Here is a 25,721-nt window from a genome sequence, read left to right on the forward strand (position 1 = left end):
TAAGAAAAATTCACATCACACCTGTTCTTAAATCCTTGAAATGGCTTCCAGTATATGCTAGAATTGATTTTAAAATCCTCCTACACATTTACAAGGCTCTCAATAACCCTTAATTATATTAGGGAATTGATTGTGCCATAATATGAACTAACAAGAAGCCTCAAGTCATCAGATGTGGTCTCCTTCTTGTTGTCTCCTGTGTGCACATTGAAGCAGGAGAAGCTGCTTTCATTTATTATGCTCCAAACAGATGGGATGCACTTCCAGGTAATGTTAGAGACGCCCCAATGCTTAGTTCCCTTAAAAGCAGACTCAAGACATTTCATTTTTATTGTTGTTTAACCAGGTAGAGCAACCGTTACAGTGTCTGCTCCGGTTTTAATGTACATGTCTATTTGCTCCATGTATGATATGTACGTGTGTATTTTATACAACTATACATAGATTGCTCTTGCCTTGTGAAGAACATTATATTTCTTTTTGTATGAAATGTGCTCTGTAAATAAAGTTGACTTTCCCATAATATATACAGCAGATATCTAAAAACCAGCAACAAAACAAACAAGCAAGAAGAAAGTGGTACTTGTTTAACACTTTGTATTTACATACTAACTTCTGTACACTACAGCTGTCAACCAAACAGCATTATTTCCCCAGATGGTGACTGGGAATGTGGAATTTTTAGAGAAAATGTTTTTGGTGATTGGCGAAATTGTCACCTATAAATTCCAACAGCACATAATGTAATGCAGGGGTCAGCAACTGTGTTCAACCATTGGTCTGATTTTCTCAGCACTGTTTATTTAATGGCTGACGTTGTACAGGCACGGTGAAAACACATCTGTTCTATGTGGATTTTGTGTATAATGTTATTAGGGTTGTATTTGAGGGCAAATATGATAATTCCCATTACTACTTCACGCACAAACAGTGACCTGTTCATTTATGGCTGAAGCTGCGAACAAATCTGGTCAGACAGAAGAAATTACACTATGTTTCCATATATGTATATAAAATGTTACAAACTCATATTTGTTGGGATTATCATTGATGTAATGAATAATTGAAATACAAAAAATGAATAAATTACACAGTAACTCACTCTGTATAGTGATGTTGACTGCATTGCTGAACTGTCCTGATCGAGAGCAAGAGTAAAGGATGAAAAATAAGTAACGGAATGGATTAGAAAGACACATTAGTAAGTTGTTTTTTTTAAGATTTAGACTCTCATTTCATTAGTCTTATAAAAATGTAGCTGGATTATTCTGTATCAGAAAAGGAGGTAAAGAAATGCGCTCATATAAAAACTGTCCAACATAACAATAATGCAACATCCCAACAGCGTTCAGTTTTAGAATAGATTTGAAAACAGAAAGCTGGACTTGATGCAGGTGTGAGAGCAAAAGTCATAACATTAAAGACTAATTATTTCATAGGAGAGCAAAAATGTACAAAGTCAGTCTTGTGCCCACATAGTAATGTAACAGACGTTACATCTCAAACAAATGTAAGATTAAGAGTTTGTTGCAACTCCTTTTGCTTCTGAAATTTAGTTAGTTTGTGCTTCCTTCCCTTTTACACAACGCAAGGTTTGACAACAGCATTTTGACATGTTTAGACTTGATGTCCTGGCCTTGCAGAAACCTCTTAGATTGGCTCTGTTGAAAAGCTTTGTGCTTGGGCTCTAAAAAAGAGTAAAGTAAGAAATATTGTTATGTCTCATCTAGGCAATGGATGATAGTATTTTTGCACATAAGATCATTAAATTAAATTGCATTTATTAAACATACCCAGCATTTTATGTAATGTTTATTTGTGCATGTAATACTTTGTGCCCTATGCTCTATTCATAGTGCCGTGTTTTTATGTTTTCATGTGTGTTGTGCATATGTATCATTGTATGCATGTACAGAACATCCTGTAAGCATGTGTCTAATAGTGATTTTAAAATGAAATGTGGCCAAAACGTACACACTTGAATTTTTGGTGGAATTGTCTTGTCTGATGGAAAACACACACACACCTCCTCTTGTAAAGTGCTCCCTCACAGGCAGATGCATTTTTAACAGGAAATGTTATAGGTGATTCAAATATTACAACATCTAATACCTTGCCCTCTAATATCTTTTTTGCCTGGTCATCATATTGTTTTCCATAGGGGCCTTTACTGTATGTTGGTTTTTAGCATGTTTCCATCTATGTGAGCAGCAACACACATTTTTGTAGTTGAAAGACAAGCAGAGATTCACTTAATAAGGATGTTGCCCCAGAAGGTTTTTAAATTACAGTAGAACCTGCGAATGACATTTTTAAAGTGCTCAAATTATTGAAATATCTATTGAACTGTATTTATTTATTGTATTTATTTATGTATTAACTGTACAAAACTGCACAGTGAAGTATTATCATCAGTGATTGTATGGGTTGGAGCTGCAGCTGTAGATGGCCAGCGAGCAAAAACATACGAATAGTCATTTTATTCCAGATCGGGGTACAAAAAGGATCAAATGCAGATATCGTTTAAACTGGTGCTGGGTCTTTTTGGTTGATACCTTTAATGGACTGGACTGTACTTATATAGCACCTTTCTAGTCTTTTTGACCACTCAAAGCGCTTTACACTACAACTCATTCACCGCATTCCACACACATTCATACACTGATGGCAGGCAGCTACCACGCAGGGTGCCAACCTGCACATCAGGAGGAATCTAACCATTCACTTGCATTCATACACCGTTCGCACAGCAACGAGAGCAACTAGGGGTTAAGTGTCTTGCCCAAGGACACATCGACATGTAGACTGGAGGAGCCGGGAATTGAACCGCCAATCTTCCAATTGGAGGATGACTGCTCTACCTCCTGAGCCACAGCCACGCCCCCTTAATGCATCAAGTACCTATACCGAGTCCTAAATTCAGAGTGAAATCAAGGTTTCAAGTTTGGTGATGACTAAATCTACAGGAAGTGACACAATTTGAGCAAAACAGAACAGATATAGTTTCATGAAAGGAAGTGAGCACGAAGAGAGCCACAGTTGCAATTTAAAAAGGTCAACTACAGAGATGTTAGTGTGCTATTTCAGAGTTTAATATGCAATCCTCTTTATTATCTATAGAATTATTAATTTATTTTACTGAGTATTAAGAAAAAAAAGTCTAGTCTAGCGTAAACTCTGATGTGAAGACTTGGAAACTTTGGGGACAAACAACTGAAGCACTTAAAAAAATTAGACAGTCATTTCAAACACAGTGCAGGAGTGAAAATTGCCTCATGTTTAATAAAGCAAATGAAATATTTACGTTAAGAAAATAACTTCTTCGGCCAGTGAAAGTGGAAGCATGCTGTAATGTTTCTGCTTGCAATATTTAAAATGTAAAACATGTTAACATAGCTGTCACAGGGTCATCTGCTTAGCACTGTTTCCGGTTGTTCTCCCTGTTCATTTAGTATCATTAATTCTCCTGCCACCCTCTGCCCTGCACCTCATTCTCTTCCCCTGAGCTTCCAGCTGGCCTTCATCATCCTCATCAGTGTCCCCTTTTTGTAAAGCCCTTTTTCACTTACTCCCTGTTAGATTGCTCTCATCCTGTCTGTTTAGCCTTAGTATTCACAGTATTTAGATGTTGTTTTACACTTCCCTCCCTTTCTCAGTTTAGTTTCTTTAGTTTGACGCCTGGTTTATTTTTTGTCTGACTTAAATACATTTTTATTTGGACACTTGATTCGCATCTGAATTTGTGCTTTTGGGTTAAGCACCTTTCTGAATTATTACAATAGCATTCCCATATGGGAGCCCCCACCCCACCTTACCCCTTTGCATGCTATATTAAACTGTTTTAGTGGTTTTACATTGTTCCTATTTCCTTATTGTTTATTATTTAGACTTTTGCTTATCTTTTTTATTTTTTTAAAACATTTTTTAACATATTTATTATCATTGTTATTATTGTTGTTGTTGTTGTTGTGGTGGTGGTTAGTAGTAGTAGTAGTAGTAGTATTCAATGCCCTTCTATTTCACAGCATTTATTTGCACAGCCCCTCTCTCTCGCTCCCACAACACCCCTGGAACCAAATCACCTGATATTCATCACTACATCTTTGTCATTAATTGTTAAATAAACTCACAATTGAGTTATCCTGTTTTGTAATATAAATCGATTTGTGGATAGAGAATGAGTATCAACCTCAAGTGCTTTATTGCATTCAAAGTTTTGTTTTATTTTTTGTAACAGTAGGAAAATTATGAAATCAGGTAAAATGTGAAAATTGTGTTTATATTGTTGGGTGTAAGAAACGAAAGGTAATAAAAGGTCAAGTCCTAGACCAACCAAAGGATGTATTTCAGCATGTCACTGAAACCCATTTATTGCCAAAATAAACATTACATTACAATGCATTAAAAAGTAAAAATACTTGTACTGTTGAATACTAGTATTTCTTAAACTAAGTACTTACTTACTTTAACTCAAGTAAGAATTGGACTCAGCAACCTTCACATGTAGTAACATTTGACCAGTAGGCCTATATACTTCGAATCAAGTAAAGGAAATGCATATTTGTCCATCTCATCAGTTTATAAATATAACACAGATAGAAAGAGATCTGCTGCATCTCAACATGGTTCTTTATAGTGGGAAAGCTGGTTTAACTATTATTGTGTTAAACATTTAATATGTTTGTCCACATAGAGTCACCTTCTTTTAATCAAGTTTTGATTAATTTTAATTTTTCATCTAATTTATTAATCTATTGTCAAGGTTTTAGTAACTGGGGGTTACATTTACTTTAATATTTGTGGCATGATGGAAAGATTCTGAATAAATGTTCAGCTTCATAAAGCTGTCACTTGTCTCATCCTCTCTTGTGCTGATCCTTTTCTTTTTCTTTTTTCTGGTGAGGCAACATTACATTTCTGTAAGGAAATGGAAAGTCAACATTTATTTCTTAATCTGAAACATCATACAACAGAAAGCCAGAGCACACAGCACACATCAAGCAATGAAAGTTGATATAATATATATATATATAAATGAGAAAGATATATAAAAAATGAAGGCTTACATCAAATGATGAAATAGCAACATCTAGTTACAAAAACTAGACATAGACCTTCAAATAAAAAAGGATGGAGTTTACTTTGTGTGGAGGTTCATTTTTCACATTTAATGACTGTTCTACCTCTGTATTCACTATTTGATGGATGACTCTTCATCGTTCATTGGATCAGTAGTGCGCCACTCTCCTCTCTGCTTCCTCAACTCTGTCTGCTCTCTGATCAGATCATATTAGGTAATATTCACATGTGATATTGGATGGCAACATTTCTTAAGATCAGGAGGAAGAAGCTAAATGTTTTTTTCCCCAGATGTTCCTAGAGCTTCAAATGTAATAAATAAAAATACTAAACTCTAGGTAACTCAGTTATATAAATATTGAATATATATTATCTAAATATAAAAAGAAATGAAAACACCACTGATTATTTAATACTTTAAAAAGTTTATTGATGCCAAAAACACTTAAGCACATATAACACCAGTAAATTCATGAAAACTTTCCAGTATAACAACAGAAAAACTTACATGTAACATTTGATAGCAGTTTATTACAAATATAAAAGTAACTGTTGACGTCCATCCTGAAGCTTTTTCATCCAACACTGAAAAATATTTATGAAAATATATATATGTATATGTATGTATATAGTATATGAGTTTAAAGCTGCAGTATCACCTGGTTAATATCATTTACACATTTCAAACTGATACCTCCTGCTGATTTTTGAAATAGCTGCAATCAAAATTTTAAAAATACATTGAAAAATAACTGAACAAATACAATAATAATACTGTGAAGAAATACTACATAAACCTCAGTAGTCTTGTACTTTCTGCTAAAAACAAAGTATTAAATCCACAATGTGTAATTATTTCACATAATCTTATTATATTAACTGTACGAAGCATTGAGCATGGCTGATATTTGGATAGCAGAGATGCACACAATGGTTATAAAATGCTGTTAGCCATATTTATTTGGCCTTGTCCACACAGCTGTCTTTACACACCTGAAAGACAATCACAAAAATAGATGTATAATTATTCAAGATGTAAAGATGCTTTCCAAATGTTATTGTGACATATAATCTATTTAATTATCAATATGATTAATTATTACAGTCTGCACATAACATGACAGAATTATTACCATGAGCTGTTCCTGGTTTAACTTCAGAATAAACAGCTTCATCAGTTGCTGCAGGAGCTGATTTTCCTATAAATGGAAAAAAGATTAAACTTTTGTCAGTAATGCACTTTTTACAGTAACACACTGATGTATAAATACTGTTCTTCAGCACTCCATACACACATAATGTAAAATGAACATACATTCCAACACAAGATATTCATTGACAAAGTAGTAATTACAAGCACTTACAGCACATTACATACATGACACTGTGTCTGAGACCAACATGATGATGAGTGTAAACTTTACCTACCTTTGTGTTTCTTGGCTTTGCCTTTATTGTGACGGTTAACCTGAGCATACGTTGGACCGTCATCTAAAACACGTTCAACTTTAGAATAAACAGCTTCATCAGTTGCTGCAGAAAAAGATAGATGTGTTTGGTTATTCAGAATTTAATGCTTTGGAAATCGCAATATGAGATTATTCATCTAATTATCAGTATGATTAATTATTACAGTCTGAACATAACATGACAGAATTATTACCATGAGCTGTTCCTGGTTTAACTTCAGAATAAACAGCTTCATCAGTTGCTGCAGGAGCTGATTTTCCTTTAAATGGAGAGAAGATTAAACATTTGTCAGTAATGTTATAATTTATAATGATAATTATTATATTTATGTAAAATAAACATACATTCAAACACAAAATATTCAGTGACAAATAAATAATGTGTCTGAGACCAACATGATGATGAGTGTAGACTTTACCTACCTTTGTGTTTCTTGGCTTTGCCTTTAATGTCATGGTTAACCTGAGCATACGTTAGACCGTCATCTAAAACAGAAACCAGATCTCAGGATTTGTTTGTTCAGCAGACACATGCTGAATTTGACTCATAATTGCAAACAGTGTAATTAATAATTAATTATGTGACACATATTCAACATAACATAAATATGTGAATGTACCTGCAGCAGATCCTGTCTTCACCTCAGCGTAAACAGAGCTCTCCACTGTTATTTGACGCTTTCCTGTTAAGATGATGAAAGAAATGTAAGAAAAAATAAATAAATATTTTCTTTTTGTTTAGTTTGTCTGCAGACAAAAACATCTCTACACTATTTATTGCATGTCATTTGAGTTACTCACCCGTCTTAGCAAAGTTTTTAAGCTCGATCAAAGAATATGTGACATTCTGGGATTCATCTGCATCTGAAATGTACAGTTTTTAAGTTACAAGATTTTATATTAATTATTTGTAATTAATCCCCCATTAATCCCCTTGCTGTACACTTAAAGGTATATACTGCACCATTGTCAGTGCTGGCATCACCTACAGAACAGTTAATATCAAGCTAAGGTCAAATTCATCTTTTTAGAATTTATGGAGCAATGAGTTTAAACACAATGAACATTAAATGTTTTAGTCTTTGAAACTGTAATATATAAAAAGTCTCAACCAGGACTGAAATATATGTTCATGAAGCTGTGATGGTGTTATTATAGTATGTATTGTTATGAAAGGACAGTAGGACAGTCATATTTCAGGACTCTCTAGTAGGTTCAGTTCAAGTCTAAACAATATGAAACCATGTTATACTGTGATCTTTTGTGCATTTGGTTCAACAGCTGACAAGTCTTTGACAAAGTGGCTTTTGAATAATGTTCTTTAAAAACCAGCTGACCAGAAACAGTAAGTAGAGTAAAAATGTTCAGGTTAGAGTTCAATTTAAGTCCAATAAATAAATCAAAAGACTGACCATGAAGAGAAGAGGAGTTTTCATTATGTTGAGTTTCATTCTGATTGGTGCTCTCAGGCTGGATTGGTCTAAAACATTTAGAAAATACATTCAATTTAATAAGGAACATTGAAGATACTGTTGTTACATTATAAATAAGAGAAGATGGTTTTATACCAACCTGATAAAGAGAGAACCTGTGAAAAAGATACTTGATGTTAGATATGGTTGTTTCGTAAGTTGTAAGTCTGAAATTTCACATTATATGTCATCAGGATACATCTGTGTATGTTATTAATTAAAACATAAAACATTTAACATCAGAATGAAAAAGTTTCACCTTTGGATCGTCTGTAGAGATACAACAGGATCAGTAGAATAATAAATACAACTCCACAAACCAGCCCAACAATTAATGGTATAAGAGATGAAGAGTTTTCAGGCCTGGACACTGCTGTAAGAGATAATACATTATAAATATTAATAAAATCAGGTAAACTTCACAGCACTTTTCTTAAGCTTATATTCTTAAGTATAACTTAATTATTATAATCAGAATTAAAAAGACAGAAAAACTGATTGAATAAAAATAAGCCAATAAAGTCAAAAGTTGACTTGCAAAGCACATGCATGTAAATACAAACATATTAATGTACAAATCTAGAAGTATAAAAACACATATATTGTTATATTAGATCTTTATGTGCGGTAAATTCTATCATAAACTCAAGGTCCCTTTTAACTCATTTGTAAGTTTTTGGGAAAGCCACAGGGCGTAACAAATGTCCCTGCCAGCCTGTGTGTGTGTGTGTGTGTGTGTGTGTGTGTGTGCATTAGCGTGGGTAGGGGGGTGCTGCACAGTTTGACACATCTGGCTCTGATGCACATAAATACATTTTTGACAAGTTTGAGAAGTCTTTACCACCATTCAGTTATTGCAACATGTTAGACCTGGGAGACGAGAATGGTCTGTTTCGTATTCAAGGATGAGCTTTTCCTTTAGTTAGTCAAGAACGTTGCTAATGTTACTATGGTAGCAACGTGCTGTTTGACATAGCAACAGAACATCCTGTTGGCACTGGCCATAGGAATCAACACCTATCTGAGTTTATTTCTCCTATTCTCTCTATATGATCCTTATGACTCATTATTCCTTTCACCAGAAAATTGTGCTTCGATGATTAACCATATATCTCCTAAACATATTTATTCATATTGTTTCGCACAATGCATCTGTGTAGTTGTAGTGCTATTACAAAGTTATGGTGACACTATGACTGAGTTTAGTAGGTAAACTACATTAATCAGGTACCTGAGATTGGGTATTTGACATGTTGGAACATTATTGCTAATAGAGGTATACTGTCAAGTAGCTTTCTGTTTAACAGTTGAAATGCGAAATAAAAGCATGTGACAAATGATTAAATAACTTCATTGTGCACTTGTATCAAATAATGTTAACATTCAGTCGTGCAAGATTTACGTTGCGCTGCACAGTAAAAAGAATATGTCTAAAATAATAATAATGATAGTAATGATTTTAATAATGATAATAGCCTAACACAACAATGTAACATCACACATTCAAAATTAATTTGGCTGCTGAAAACTTCTTCCAGCATGACTGTGTGTGTGTGAAGTGTGTGTACGTGAGCCCACTGTGCGCATCTGCACGTGTCATGCGGCATCATCCTCTTCTCAGACCTTTGTGGATCAGCAAGTTAATTTTCTCTCTCATTTCTGCTCTGCTCACATTTTTCAGTGCATGGTAGTATATCATTCTTTATTGTAAAATGTGTTTTAAAATTGTAATCCTGCTAAATAATAAATGCAATCAGATTACATTTTTCCTGTAACTAGCGAAATGCAGTTACGTTTTTTTGTATCCTTATTACATAACGCCATTCAACCTAAAAACAATAACGATAACATAACTGTCCCTCTCATGAACTCACGTAAGTCAATCAATGCACACAGAACATGTAACCAGGGAGAAGATATGTACATGTACACTATGAGTGAACTGCCTTTAGAATTACTGAATATCCTCAACACAGCATAAAACTATTTAACGTGAAATGTTTGACCACATTTCATCCAAAGACAGAAACCCAGTTCATAAAAAAGAAAATGTATGAATAGTTTTAATCCTACTCACCCTGAACTGACATCCAACTCTGTGCTGATTCTTCTCCTGAGTATTTACACTTGTAGAAACCTTCGTCTGACTTTGACACTGCAGAGATATTCAGCTCTCTTCTGGTATCACTTTGGATAAGTTTGTCATTTTGATAGAAAAACACGTTGGAAGGTAATTCTCCTGTCCTCAGTTTGCAGCCAAGAGTAACAGACTGTCCCTCAGTCACAGGATGCACAGGGCTCACCAGGATAATATCTGCTTCTGTAATACAGTCAAAGAATAAGAAGTTTCAGTGCAAAGTGCAGGTACAGACATTAAAAACAAATAAATAGATACAGCCAACAAAGTACACATGTGCAGATACTAAAAGTAAAGAAAATATTTGTAAAATATTGCACAAAAATAGAAAGGACAAACGACTTGCTAAACTTGGTGGGATGCGCTCAGCCTTGCTCAAAATAAGACCTTTACACAACTGAGCAGCCGACGTCTGATTGCACCTAAAGATTCTGCAGGCCATCTTAATCATGTGCTGCAGCTTGTCCTGTTCTTGTTTGCACATGTTACCAAAAACACAAATCAAGACAAAAGGACAGAATTCTTTAAAGGACGGCTTTATAAAATCTGCTTAAATAAAAGATGAAAATAAAATATATGTAATGAAAACATACTCTGTATAGTGATGTTGACTGTATTGCTGAACTCTCCTGATCCAGACTCACACCAGTACACTGCATCACTCTGCTGATATCTCTTGATGTTGCATGTGGATCCAGTTATGGACCTCCACTTATAACAGTCTGAGTAGTCCTCAGAAAACCTCCTCACTCTGCACTTAGTAAAGTTTCCTTCACAGCTCAGTGAGACAGAGTCAGAGGTGAAGTGCTGCACTCTGTCAGGACTCACTTTGAGAGTCACTGCTGAATGAACATCTGAAAACATGAAATGAAAAACCAAGAAGAGAGATATTACATTTAAAAAGATCACAATGCAAATAATTATCTTATTTGTACTTTTAATACTATTTATTGTTGAGAATAAAAACATCTGAATCATATAAACGGTGCATCAGATGCTGTGTTTAGGTGAAACTGAGTGTTAAGAACATACAGAGCATATGGACTGACAGTGGAGACGTGAAGTGTGCTACAGAGTGGTTTGAGCTGTTTTATGGATGTTTGGATTATTTTTTCTATCTTGAAAACTTGCTACCAAGATAACTACAGCAACTGTTCACTGTGAAGCTGTAAACAACCTACTTTTATCTGTCACCTTTCAAACATACAGGAGTGTGTTTTTCATACTGAACAATGTTTCATACTATGAAACGTTTCAGTCTGGATTTCGCACTAAACACAACACAGAATCAGCCCTCCTCAACGTCACCAATGATTTCCTCCTCTCCTCGGATTCTGGACCGTTCAACATCCTCCTCGACCTCTCTGCAGCTTTTGACACCATCAAACACTCCATCCTACTTTCCCGTCTCCAATCCTCCCTCAACATCACTGGCACCACCCTCACCTTTCTCACTGACTGACAAAAATTCATATTTGACATCATCAAAAATTCATATTTGACATCATCAAATCAGATAACCAAAACTGCTTTCTTCCACCTTTGACATTGCCCGTCTCCGCCCATTTCTCTTTTTCAGCTGCTGAAAATCTCATTCACACCTTTATCACTTCCCGTCTAGACTACTGTAATAGTATTCTCTACAGTTCCACCTCCAAAGCTCTCAATAAACTCAAGTACATCCTTAATTCTGCTGCCCGACTCCTCACTCAAACCTGTTCTAATGACCGCATCACCTCCGTCCTCCAGAACCTCCACTGGCTCTTCATCCCTCACCGCATCCAATATAAACTTCAAATCCCTCCACAACGTCGCAGATACTAACCTCTTCTCCACTCCTCTCAGGGCCAAGCACCAGAACTGAGGGGACAGAGCCTTCTCAGTTGCTGCTCCCACTCTCTTGAACTCACATTCACATCACTTCTAAAGACTCACCTTTTTAAATCCGCTTTTTATGTTTGATTGTTTTGTTATTTTCTTTTGTTGTTTTCTTTTATTTGTTTTGTTTCTTCTTTTCTGCTTTTATTGATTGTTTTAATTTAATCTGTACGGTTTTATTGTTTTAATTGTCTTTGATTCTGTAAAGCGTCTTTGAGTATAGTTAAAAGCACTTTATATTAAGATGTATTAATATCATTATTATTAATATTATTATTATTATTATTATTATTATTATTATTATTATTATTATTATTATTATTATTATTATTATTATAACTAGTCAAACGTTTGGACAAATCTTCCCTTGATGGGTTTTCTCAGGTTTCTAGTTGTTTCTGTACTTTGTCCATTTACCTGATTTTTTCGCCTGCTGATTTTTTCTGTTTTTTTGTGACTAGATTTTGACTGTTGCAGATAATGAGTCTATATTTAAGAAAAAGAACAATACAGTAGCGGCAGCAAAAGAACATGAGCTGACGTGGCAGAAAATTACTGACCGAGTCAATGTGTGAGTATTAATGAAAAAAACAGACGTTTTGTCTCGAGTGTTCCACTTATTTAACATTTATATTCTGTGTATGTGTGTGTGAGCGCATTTAATATTCATGCAGACCCCAACAGGTACAAAACGTAGGCCTGCTTGGCAGCAACTGAAGATGAAATATATATAATATATAATATAGCTCAAACAAGTCAGGTATCATTTCATTACAAGCAACTGTGATGTTGTTTAGCCTTCCCTCATTAAACAGCATTCAGTGGCTTCATTCAACATGTGATATATTTCAGTAGTTAGTGAAATCTTCTAAGCAAAAAAGAAAGTCAATTTTTCAGCCATCCCAACACTGCCAATATTTAATATTGTCTATTTGAAAGCAACATCTAAATCTCTCTCTCTCTCTCTCTCTCTCGCTCACAGCACCTGCAGATGATGTTGGCCCCTGTCCTCTTAACACATATTACAAGAGGAGCTGTGGAGCTGCCTCACTGCATCTTGTTGTTTCCAGATCTTACAGCACCCATATCTGACAGACATGAGCCTGATGTGACACCTTCGGCCTCCTGGGAAATACCAGTAAAGCCAGAGATCTTGCCTGTTGCCCGTTTTCAGCAGAGCTGGATATCATCAATCATTGTGTTGCAACTTTGGCCCCACCGGGAGGACCACCAATCCTGAACCTGACAGTAGACAGAGAGACACTAGAGACTCTGGGCGTGAGACCCAGCGCTGGCTTCCCTACAGTGATTAACAAAGGCTGAATAGCACCAACCAAAATAAATAATCAGCACACTCTGCAGGAAGTGCATAGACCTAAACTAAACACCTTTGATGTCCAGGCCAGGAAGTATGATTGGAGAGCTGCTGAAATGGTGAACAAGCTGCATAAAGGTCTACGAGGAGCTGCAGTACGGTAAGTCTGCTCACTACCAGAACGTACAAGGATTATGTTCTCTTGGTGGAACATTTTGACTCCATTAGAAAAAAAGAGAAGAAAAGTTGAAATAGAAATGAAAAAAGATACCAAAAATAAAAATAAATAAATGACAGGAAGAAGAAGAAAAGTTGATAGTTAAAGAAAAAAAATTGCCTGATTTGTTGCCTGCTGACTTTTCTGGTTTTCCATTAGTAGATTTTGACTGTTTTGTATGTCTATACTGATCACTAGATAAAGTCTCATTTAACCAGACCTGTCCATCCTGCTGTGTAAGTAAAAGTAATGAGTATCGACTGTAAGATGATCTCAGGTATCCAAAGTATTCATTGCAAAGAGGAGAGTTTGGTTTCAACAACAAGTAAAATACTAATATCTCAGTTTTTTGGTGCTTTAATGCTTTCAGATCAACTGAAGATGTAAAGAAGGAAATGCAGCTCAGTCCAGTTTGTAAAATAATTCAACATCAACATTGTGTTTGGTGAAAAACTGAAATCTGGACTTGATGGAGAAAGGTCATAGGTTCACCACAATCAATACCCAGATAATGACATCACAACTGCTTCTTGACAGAAGGAGACAAAAACAAACAAACTCACCTCCAGACCAAACAAACCCAGGTTTGCTGTATCGAGTGTAATACACTGGGTCTCCTCTTCCAGCTCTACACTTATATCCTGCTGTGTGTGTCGACCCGTTAACAGTGTAGATATTCTGCACAATCCCATTGATGCTACCAGGTAGCAGCTCATAGATGTAGGAGTTGTCTGATAGTTTGGGAACAGTCTTATACCAGTAAAACCTCCATCCTGCAGATGGATGTTCAACCTCACAGCTCAGAGTTACTGAGTCTCCAGGACTCAGCCATAATGGAGACACAGTGAGGACAGGTGCTGGTTTATCTGTTGGAAAGTGATTTTCTCAGAATGAAAACATGTTATGATAAAACTTATAAATTAACAGTAAATATATCTTATCTAAAGCTGTATACATTTTATCTTAATATATTTTATATCTTAATATGAAAGATGTGTTGCTTGCACTGTTACACTCTGTCTCTGTTAATTTTGGATCCAATCAAAAGCGTCTAGGGATTATTTCAGATATTAAATAAATTAAATATAATATACAATATAAATATAATGAGTTATTAGGTAGCTGAACGATATTAAGATGAAGAAACACTATCATAACTCATTAATCTGGAGTGAGGAAACACCAGAGGTAGGATAAAAATGTTAAAAATTGAGAATACAGTATAGCAATACATATTTTTTATGATACAACTTTAGTCTCTATTTTAGAATTATAATTTATATTCATATATTTTATATCTAAATATGTTATATGAATTGAATTAATCGATCTAAATATGGACCACCAAAAAATAATTTTTTTGAACATTTGACATTATCAGTGTAAAATTAAATATGATCAGACTTACTATAAGATACTGTCAATTTGATGTCAGCACTCCACTCTGAAACATGTTGTGCATTTTTCTTTTTGCCTCTACAGCTGTAGTTTCCACTGTCGTATGAGGAAGCTTTGCTAATCATGTATTCATTGTTATTTGTAGATGTGTAACGGGGACTCTTCCATTCATACTCCCACTCTGTGTCTCCATCATGGATCTCACATCTCAGCATGATCGTCTCTCCGCTGTATATCTCAGTCCAGTTGGGTTGAAGAGTCACAACAGCAGCCTTATTTGGGACTGTTCACATAAAAAAATGTATTAATTAAAAAAAGTTTGAAGACAGAAGTGTGAAAACGTATCAAGCAACATGTTTAAGGAGAAAAAATTTAAATTAAATTGAGACAAAACCCTGAGATGAACCAAAATGGATTATTCTAAAGACAGGACACACACACACGAATGAAAATTAATATATATAATAATAATATATATATATACCTTGCACATATTTATGAAAATTGGGGTTGTGGTGGGCGAAGTGGTTTAAGGAAGTTAAATATCGTGATTAGGTAGGGTGGGAATATGGGAATGGCAATGCTTGTAAAATTTTCATGAAATGGTGCAGTGCATCCCGTTTTGTTTTATACAAGATTAATGTTTTAATGTGTAAATAAAACAAAAAATACAATAAATAAAATATACTCTTGTTTCACATCTTTAGCTAGCTCTCATAGCGACATATAAACTATAACAGAACATAACAAACTCACATATTTATGGACGCACACTAACTACCCGACTGCTGCTTTTACTAACAGTCCTCCAGAAAGCAATAAGTATCATCAACAGCGAGTATGCTCTATCCAAAGAATTTACACTGATGACGTCAGGGCGGCGTTACTTGCCCCCACCCAGAATAACAAAACCGCTACTCCAGTTCATTCATTCCCTCTGAGATTAAGCGGCTGAATGCAGAATAAATATTTATTTTCTTTGGTGCCTGGCACAGTCTCTTGCACTAACCCTAACCCTCAGGGCTCTTATATATATATTTATTTGTTATCTAGGCCTATGTATATTTTATGTGCAAAAAACCCTGTCACTTTACTCTATTCAGAGCAACACTCACCGCTGCTGCTTTGTCTCCCTGTTTTGTGTTTACTGCTGCTTTTCTCCACGGATCTGCTTCATATTGTGCTGCTTGGTGTTTATTTTTCTATGCTGTGTGTGTTTGTCTTATCTTACTGATGTTGCTTCGTGGCCCGGGCCGCAGTCTGTCTGCTTGACTGCTCGGTGGGCTGCAGACACCACTTTTAGCCTGAGTTTGATCCCCTCATTTTAATGGTATGATTTATCTAAGAATGATTTGTACAATTTTGTTTTTCTTTTGTTAATTTGGCCCTAACTGCACATTTAATTTGGCTGATTTTAATTTAGTGATTTTCTTTATGTAATATTTGTTTGGGACAAATGTTCTTTTGTTTTCTTTACATTGTTTGTTCCTATTTTGCTATAATTTGTTTTGTTTGGGCAGGTATTTTGTTGAGCTTGTTTATGTTGTAATCTGCCCATTCCTTCAGTTTGTAGCTATCATTTTTTATACTAGTTGGTCTTAGTTACTGATTAGGTTCCCTTCCCCCTTCCTGTATGAATGGTGTGTTTTTGTAGTTTTTAAACATATTTGGTTTTATAATCACCTTTTTTAAACTTGGAACCACGTCTCTAGCCTATTGAGAAGACGAGCATGTGTCTTGTTAAAAAGTAAATTAGTTGGGTGAAATTTCCAAGGTGTCGTTGTCTAGCAACTTGTGAGGTTAGTAAGGGCGCAATACCCACCTAACCTTATTACCCTAAAACCCTTGAAAGTGTACAGACGTGTAACATCACACCATGGTATCTAGAGCCTTACGCTCACCACATCTGTGTACAAACTGAAGTATTAAACAAATGTTGCATTATTACCATGATAAAGGATTTAATACATGTTCAAACTTCCTTCAGAGAGCTAAGAGGTACTGGACTACATCATCCATTCATTCAGGTTCTTGTTACCACATATGGTTCTCTTCCTCACTTCAGACACTGTTTAAGAATTACATTTAAAGAATAAATGTTGTTTTATTCAAAAATAAATGACTTAACTCACCAGTTTCCTGAATAGTGACTGTGTTGCTGTCCTCTGTGTAGAAGACTGAGTCTCCTCTTCCTCCTCCTCTTCCTCCTCTGCAGTAGTAGATGCCTCCTTGATAAACACTTATGACTCTGTTCAGGTTAACATTTCTTATGAGTTGAGGTGCAGAAGACTCAGAGGTTTGTCTGAACCAGTCGTATTTCCAGTCAGCAGAACCGTCCACAGAGCAGGTCAGTGTCACACTGCCTCCTACTGGTGTGATGGTTTTGTCTGCTGTCAGTGTGGGTTTGGGTTTATTTGCTGGAAGAAAAAAAAAAAAAACAACAACTATAACAGTTGTAATGAGATTTGACTTTTAGTGTTTTTACTCCATCATACTGTTACACAACAGACTTGAAACACTAACAGCTCAATTTCAGTATTTCTGTTTCCACACTAACAAACAACCTCTTGTTACTGAGCTGCTCATAGGAGGCTGCATCATAGTTGGAGGGAGAAAATATTTTATGTTATCTTACTTAGATGTGAAATGAAAAACAGGTCATTTGAAAATGGATGATAGATAGTTTGACTTACATGATACTGTCAATGTGAAGACATCACTCCACTCTGTTGAGGAATATGAGTCCTTTCTACCTTTACACCTGTAGTTTCCACTGTGGGAAACAGAAGCTCTGATAATCTTGTATTCATTATCTTTGTGAGATATGTCCATGTTGTTTCTGCTCCATTCATATTCCCATCGAGTGTTTCCACCTCCTATCTCACATCTGACAGTGATTGTCTCACCACTGTATATCAGAGGACCGTTGGGTTGCAGAGTCACAACAGCCTTGTTGGAAACTGTTAAAACCAAAAATACACAGTTAGGACACAACTAGAAATATAAAATTAAGAGAAAAATAGAAACATAGAAAATAAGGCACAAAAATCAAGTAGTATAAACGGACCTTTGTAATCACATGTGTTTGTCAGATAAACAGGTTTTACTGAGGACAACAGTCCTCCAGAACACCTAAACCTAAACTCTTACAGGATTCATTTATCTCACAGTGCAGAGAGACTTGACTGGTCAACATTAGTCAGTTTGGGAACAGTTTAATAATCTCCTGTAGTTGTGTCTTTGCTGTCTAGGTTACCAAGATGACAGATTACTGGAAATGAAAACAAATATTAAATTCAATTTCCTATGAATGAAAATGAGAACCTTATATTCAGCATTAAGATTTAAAGTTTATACAATAAATGAATGTGAATTATCGTGATTAGGTGTGGTGGGATATAGTAATGACAATGTTTGTAACATGACATGGTGCAATGCATCTCTCCTTGTTTTATGTTAAAATAAAAAATACAAATTACAAATGGGGTTGAATGGTCTTCAAAGTCCAACACAAATCCACAAATACTTCAATCCTCAGCAGAAATCCACAATTACACAACAGGACAAATGTGTTGTGGAAGCTTCTCTTGTTTCACATCTTTACACAACGTGAACAGGCATCAGAGGAATAAGAGCAACTAACATATACTCGGCTCAGGAGGTAGAGCAGTCGTCCACCAATTGGAAGATTGGTGGTTCGATTCCCGGCTGTCCTTGGGCAAGACACTTAACCCCAAATTGCTCCCGTTGCTGTGCCAACGGTGTATGAATGTGTATGAATGATTAGCTTCTGATGTGCAGGTTGGCACCCTGCGTGGTAGCTCCTGCCATCAGTGTATGAATGTGTGTGAATGGGGTGAATGAAATGTATTGTAAAGCGCTTTGAGTGGTCGAATAGACTAGAAAGGCGCTATATAAGTACAGGCCATTTACCATTTACTCACTTTTTCATTAACATTCTCCTTTTTTTCTATCGATACCAAAATGAATCTTTTGACATTACTGATAATACATTTAATTAATACATGTTTTATTATTCCACAACAAATTATTAAACTCACCATGTTTCCAAACAGTGACTGCTCTGCTGTCCTCTGTGAAGATCTCTGGGTCTCCTCTTCCTGCTCTGCACTGATAGATGCCTCCTTCTGAGACCTTGTTAACTGGTTTAACATTTGTTATGGACTGAAGAGCAGAAGAACCTGAGTCACGTCTAAACCAGTAGTATTTCCAATCAGCAGAGGAATCCACAGAGCAGGTCAGTGTCACACTGCCTCCTACTGGTATGATGTAGCTGTCTGCTGTCAGTGTCGGCTCGGCTTTATTCACTGTTCAGTTCAGAGAGAAGAAAAAAAAAAAAACTAGTATCAAATGGGATTAAATTTCATTTAGAAAAACTTTGAATATCAATTAAGTCATTTAGCTTTTATTATACCATCATATAGAAGTTACAAACAGAGCAACATATGACTCTTCTTGGTCTTTGACTGATTTGGGAAACAGGAGATTCTTTTATTTGGTTGTTTTATTTATTTTTGATTAACAGCAGACTAGCTGTGATGATCATGTGGTAACACAGGTGCTAAGCCTCTGTTGTTAAGTTCAACACATGATTCACTGTCATTTATTATTCACCTGTTGGAAGACAGCTGATATTTTATATTTTATGTTGTTTTCTGCACATTTCCATGTGAATCATTATAAATCAAAATTACACTGTATGTTGTCTCTTCTTAAGTTATTCTGTCCTCAAACTAAAACAGAATTTGAGTCTCTTGCTGCTCATAGGAAGCTACGTTATTATAGAAAGGAGAAAATATTTACTGTTACCTTATCGAGATAGATTGAAACATAGAAAAACATGAATATGATATGAACATATTTGACTTACATGATCGTCTCAGTGTGACGGTTTCACTCCACTCTGTTGAGAAATAGAAATCTCTTCTACCCTTACACATGAAGATTATATAACTGGATGAAGAAGCACTGATTCTATATTCTTTATCTTTCTGAGGTGAGACCACATTGTTTTCACTCCATTCATATTCCCATCCAGTGTTTCCACCTCTCTCTATCTCACATCTGACAGTGATTGTCTCACCACTGTATATCAGAGGACCGTTGGGTTGCAGAGTCACAACAGCCTTAACTGTTCACATAAAAAAAAAATAAAAAAAACATTTAGAAAATTTGATTTTTGTAATAATAACAAAAGTAGTTTGAAGACAGAAGTGTGAAAACATGTCACAACAGCCTTGTCGTAAACTGTTCAAACAAACAAAAATACACAGTTAGGACACAACTAATAATATGAAATTAAGAGAGAAAGGCAACATCAAAAGCATAACAAGTTAAATCAAGTAGTATGAACAGACCTTTGTAATCACATGTGTTTGTCAGATAAACAGGTTTTACTGAGGACAACAGTCCTCCAGAACACCTAAACCTAAACTCTTACAGGATTCATGTATCTCACAGTGCAGAGAGACCTGACTGTTCAACATTAGTCAATTTGAGGAACAGTTTGATAATCTCCTGTAGTTGTGTCTTTGCTGTCTAGGTTACCAAGCAGGCAGATTACTGGAAATCTAAAAAATGTATAAAGATTTAAAGTTTATAAAAACAAATGTTGAGATTTGTTGTGAAAAGCTTTTATTTGCACTCCAGGACAGTTTGTTCACAGCCATGTTTCTTATAAACATTCACTGAATGAAAAGATGATGTTTAGCAGGAGGAAAAAGTTGGTAAACTGAGGATCACAGTTCTGTCAGTAAATGTAATGATGTGTCTGATCTCATGCTGAGAAAGGAGTCACCACTCGGGGGAGCCATTGGAGTAAAGAATCTGACCTACCGTCACTGACTCTGATCATTTTAAAATATACTCAATAAAATCATCTAAAAGCCACCTCACCTATTTAAAATCTAGATTGAAACAAAGGAAAACTATTTCAGCTGAAACATTGAGTTAAATTATATTCAATGTCAAGGAAAAGTCCATAAATAATACTGCATTAAACAGTCATGTGTTTTCCAGATATTTATAAGTTAAACTGAGCAGCATTAGGGAAGAAGCCTCAACTCCTTTATTGTGTCTGTGTAGCAGCATAGAAATGTGATTATTTATTTCTATGCTCTAGTCGCAGCATTTAATTGAAAGCTATGGAGAGCGGGCTGGGTATAAATGTATGTGTAACTTTTTTGTTTATAATTAAGTGAAACTCATCAGCTGGTTCGACACATGACGTCACCATCAGCTGATTGGGACCGCTGCTGCTTTGTCTCCCTGTTTTGTGTGTTTACTGCTGCTTTTCTCCACGGATCTGCTTCATATTGTGCTGCTTGGTGTTTATTTTTCTATGCTATTGTGTTTGTCTTGTCTTACTGGCGTTGCTTCGTGGCTCGGGTCGTAGTCTGTCTGCTTTGCTGCTCGGTGAGCTGCAGACACCACTTTTGTTTGAGTTTGATCCCCTCATATTGAACTGGTTCAGTCGCCCCTAACTGCACATTTTAATTTCAATGGCTGATTTTCTTTATGTAATGTGTGTTTACTTTACATTGTTTTGTTCCTATTTTGCTATAATTTGTTTTGTTTAGCTTGTTTGTTGTCAATTTGTAGCTATAATTTGATTTTTATGTTTTGGTTAATTCATTTTAGGTGGTGTAACTCCTAATTTGTTTTATCCCCCATTCAGTTGCTGCAGGTCAGTAGTGTTGGTGATCTGGGTGGCAGTATCCCCTTCTCTCAAAGTGTATTTGACTGTCACGTGTGCCTGGGTGACTTTTTGTTGGCTCCCTCTCCCCTCACTAGTTCCTTTCCCACCAGTAGGACTCAGCTCCTGATTAGGTTCCCTTTCCCCTTTCCTGTATGAATGGTGTGTTTTGTAGTTTTTAAACATTTTGTTTTTATAATTTAGTTTCTTTTTTTGTTAATTTAATTTAGTTTTTATATAGTGTTTTAAACTTGGAACCACATCTCTTGCCTATTGAGTAGATGAACATGTGTCTTGTTAAAGGTGAATAATTCTTTTGGTGAAATTCCCAAGGTGTCGTTGTCTAGTAACTTGTTAGGTTAGTAAGGGTGTAATAATACCCACCTAACCTTATTACCCTAAAAACCTTGAAACTGTACAGATGTGTAACATTACATCATTGTACCTATAGCCCTCTGCTCACCACATCTGTGTACAAACTGAAGTATTAAACAAATGTTGCATTATTACCATGATAAAGGATTTAATACATGTTCAAACTTCCTTCAGAGAGCTAAGAGGTACTGGACTACATCATCCATTCATTCAGGTTCTTGTTACCACATATGGTTCTCTTCCTCACTTCAGACACTGTTTAAGAATTACATTTAAAGAATAAATGTTGTTTTATTCAAACATAAATGACTTAACTCACCAGTTTCCTGAATAGTGACTGCATTACTTTCAGGTGTGACGGCATCTGGGTCACTTCTCCATCCTCTGCAGGTGTAAATGCCTCCCTGTGAGATCCTGAGTCTGTCTGATTCACCAACGTTTGCTGTCTGAAGAACTTTTCCAGAATCTGTTGAGGTTTGTCTGAACCACTGATATTTCCAGCCAGCAGAGTCCTCCACATAGCAGGTCAGAGTCACACTCTGCTGTCCTCGTATGGTGTAACTGTCTGCTGTCAGTGTAATCCTGCGTCTACCTGCTGTTAAGTTTAGAAAAACAATAAAACAAAGAAATCACTGTAATGAACATCAAATGAATTTAGTCTCTGTTTGCATATTTATGTTAAACAAACTCCAACTTTTCTCTCTAAATGCTCAATATGTGTTTTCTGCTACATTTACATGGGAATCAGCGCATTAAGCTTTGAATTGAAGACAACTTGTTTGGTGACTCGTGAGGTGAAGGCAGAAAAAACGTGTACTTGACTTTTTTTTAAATTAAAATTAATTAAAAAATGTTCAAGTTTTTATACTCTTAACATGGGTGTGGATACATATGCTTGCTTTATGCAAATGTATGTTTATGTATTTTATATTTATACAAAAATGTTTTATTATAATAAATAAAAAAAATAAAAATAAAACCATTAAAATGAATTAGCGTTAACTTTGACAGCCCTGATGTAGACAAAAAAATCTTTGCTGTATGAATAATTTGAACTGTAGTTAAAGATCAGAAAAGCTAAGTGGACTTTTTGAGATAAGATTATTTTGTGGAAATTTTTTCATCACAGTATAACAGCTACTTACCTTCCACTTGTAGTTGTCTCTTTTCTGATTCTCCTCCTCCATCAAACTTACACTTATAAGCACCGCTGTCTGACACTGACACTGAATAAATCATTTCTACAGCAGTGTCTGATATTATATGGGATTGATGGTTTCTGTCCATTTCAAGAGGCGATCCATCTCTGTAGAAAGTGACTTTCTTCTCATATCCAGGAGGACGAGGCTTACAGCGCAGAGTCACTACGTCTCCCTCAAACAGTCTGAATGAAGGACTTTCCAAGATCACATCTGTACAACAAAGGTGCAGTCTTGGTTCATTAATCATCTCAGTTACTGTACATTTTTATATATTTCATATAAACAAAGCTATTACATCAGTGATTTAGCTAAATATAATATCTTTGTTAAACATATAAAGGTTTTAAAGTGTGTTGTGAGAATTCAGTATCAAATTGGATTAAGAGGAAGTTGTAGTCACATTTACTGTAATAATTAATGTCCACTAAACAGGTCTGTCCCAAATAAAAGCATCTCTATATTCACCTGTTTTCTATATTAGTTTCCAGTTATAAGCATAATATTGCTCATACAGGTTAATCCTGAACTTTGCTTTTCACAATTATAAGATGATGAATAAAAACATGGCCTCTACTGGCTCCAAAAAGAAGTCAGGTTGTATACATGAGAAAATGACCTTACTCTCACTTGATTTATTTTTGGTCTCAATCACTAGTTTCAAGTCCTCTTCAACACAGCATGATGATGATGATGATGTAATTCATGGTTTAATTTAAAGATAAAGATAAAGCATGCTATATTTTAGGGTGTGGCTACGTTGTGACTGACAAGTTGCTACCATGGTTACAACAGTGGTAAGAAAACGTGAACATAGCATAACTACATATTCATAGTATATATAGCTGTAGCGTCGCTATTTCAGTGTGTTTTCAGTTCATGAAAGTTAAATGTAACATTCTGGTCGCCTCCTGTAAACTAGCATTGGTATCAGCATTATCACAGTTATCAGAAGACTGTAAATGCACCATGCAAACCAACCTGCCAGCTAGCAGTCTCCCTCTCATCTAAATGTGATCACTTCTCATCACTTCTTGCTCCTAATATCTAAGATGTTGACGGTCAAAATGCCAAAGTCCAGGATTTAAGGTGATATTACAGATCCCATTTCCTTGTAAGACCTGCACTACTCTGCCTCTGATTGGTTATCTAACTCCTCATTCCTAAACCTTAGTGCTAGCCAGTCAGAGTTAAATCATAGATAAGATTACCTGCATTCATTTTAAGCCTAAATGTACATTATTTCTAGTGTTTCAACATCTTATTTTAGTTTGTTTCACTTACTAAAATATGACTTTTGTTCTGTCCCTAAAACAGAAGTTTTCCACAGGTATTTAATAACACTGTTTCATCTCACAGCACATGTGCTTCATTCATGGATAGGAAAACCCAGAGTTCACTGAGCTGGTTGATGGCGAGCTTCATAGTACTGATTATCTGGACGGCCAATGTTAGACTCAGTGAAGCCAGCTAACATAAAGATATTCTAGATATGTTGAACTTCTTCATAGTACAGACCCAGCTCTCTACATGAACATGTATTTTGAGGAAAATGCTGGTTTACACTTCTGGGCAGTAATGTAGCCATTTAATAATTTATATTGATACATGGAGTAAATTGATATACATAATAAAATCTAAACTTTAACCATTTTAAAGTTTAGATTTTATTATGTATATATTAAGTATAATATTGTCGATGATGAAATATCTATAAGATATATTAAGAAATTACTCACTTTCAGATTGTCCGTAGCAGAGTGTATTCATCACTGAAAAAAGATTGAAACTTAATCAGACAAAATCAAACTCAAACATTCATAATAAAGTCATTTAAAACAACAGTCTGTAGTATATACAGGTAACAGTTAAAATGAAACAACTCTTTAAAATGAAATATTTAATAAAAGAAAAACCATGAAATTCAAAACCCACATACATAACGATACCTTAAACATTTTACATGCAAAAAATTGCTGCAAAAAACAGTCCTCCAATCTACATTTCATATGAATACGAGATCAGAGTTTTTCTCAAACTGGTATTGAGTTTAATCAGCCTGTGGTTCTTTCTTTTACAGGGAAAGTTCAGACCACATCAGGTGGTTTGACCACAGCAAACTTTGACACCGTTTCACGTCCTGACCACTGCAGAAATATCTTATGTTTAATTCTTGTGCAAAGGTTCGTGCCTGGAAAATGTTATATTAAAATATATGAACGATAAGTATTTATTTCACATTCATGGACCATAAAACCATTGACTTTAATCATACTACATCATATACATGCTTAACATTTAATTGTGTTTAATTGTGCATGTTTTACAGAACACGTTCAGTGCTCTTGCATCAACGCTGCATTGTGGTGAGGTATGTGTTGTGTGTCTATGTGTAGAAGCTCTGACTAACAGATTTGTTGCCTCCAAAGAGCAAAAGCAGTGGTGGTGATATATCTTAGAGCACAGA

The 25,721-nt window shown here is 35.4% G+C and overlaps 1 protein-coding gene across 1 annotated transcript; it reads right to left on the bottom strand.

The window, feature by feature from the left end:
- Positions 1-6,620: 6,620 nt before the first annotated feature.
- Positions 6,621-24,679, bottom strand: LOC134005512 (basement membrane-specific heparan sulfate proteoglycan core protein-like). Its single transcript, XM_062444437.1, has 18 exons — positions 24,612-24,679; positions 23,201-23,439; positions 22,375-22,647; positions 19,857-20,117; positions 19,027-19,293; positions 17,659-17,925; positions 17,098-17,382; positions 14,976-15,248; positions 14,131-14,433; positions 10,751-11,011; positions 10,098-10,340; positions 8,280-8,393; positions 8,121-8,136; positions 7,961-8,028; positions 7,350-7,412; positions 7,169-7,231; positions 6,972-7,034; positions 6,621-6,808 (listed from the first exon to the last, which is right to left on the bottom strand). The coding sequence occupies exons 1-18, from the start codon at positions 24,677-24,679 to the stop codon at positions 6,702-6,704; spliced, it is 3,234 nt and encodes a 1,077-aa protein (XP_062300421.1). The 3' UTR covers positions 6,621-6,701.
- Positions 24,680-25,721: the final 1,042 nt, after the last annotated feature.

This window comes from Scomber scombrus, chromosome 23 (genome assembly GCF_963691925.1).
Source record: "Scomber scombrus chromosome 23, fScoSco1.1, whole genome shotgun sequence".
Classification (NCBI taxonomy): domain Eukaryota; kingdom Metazoa; phylum Chordata; class Actinopteri; order Scombriformes; family Scombridae; genus Scomber; species Scomber scombrus.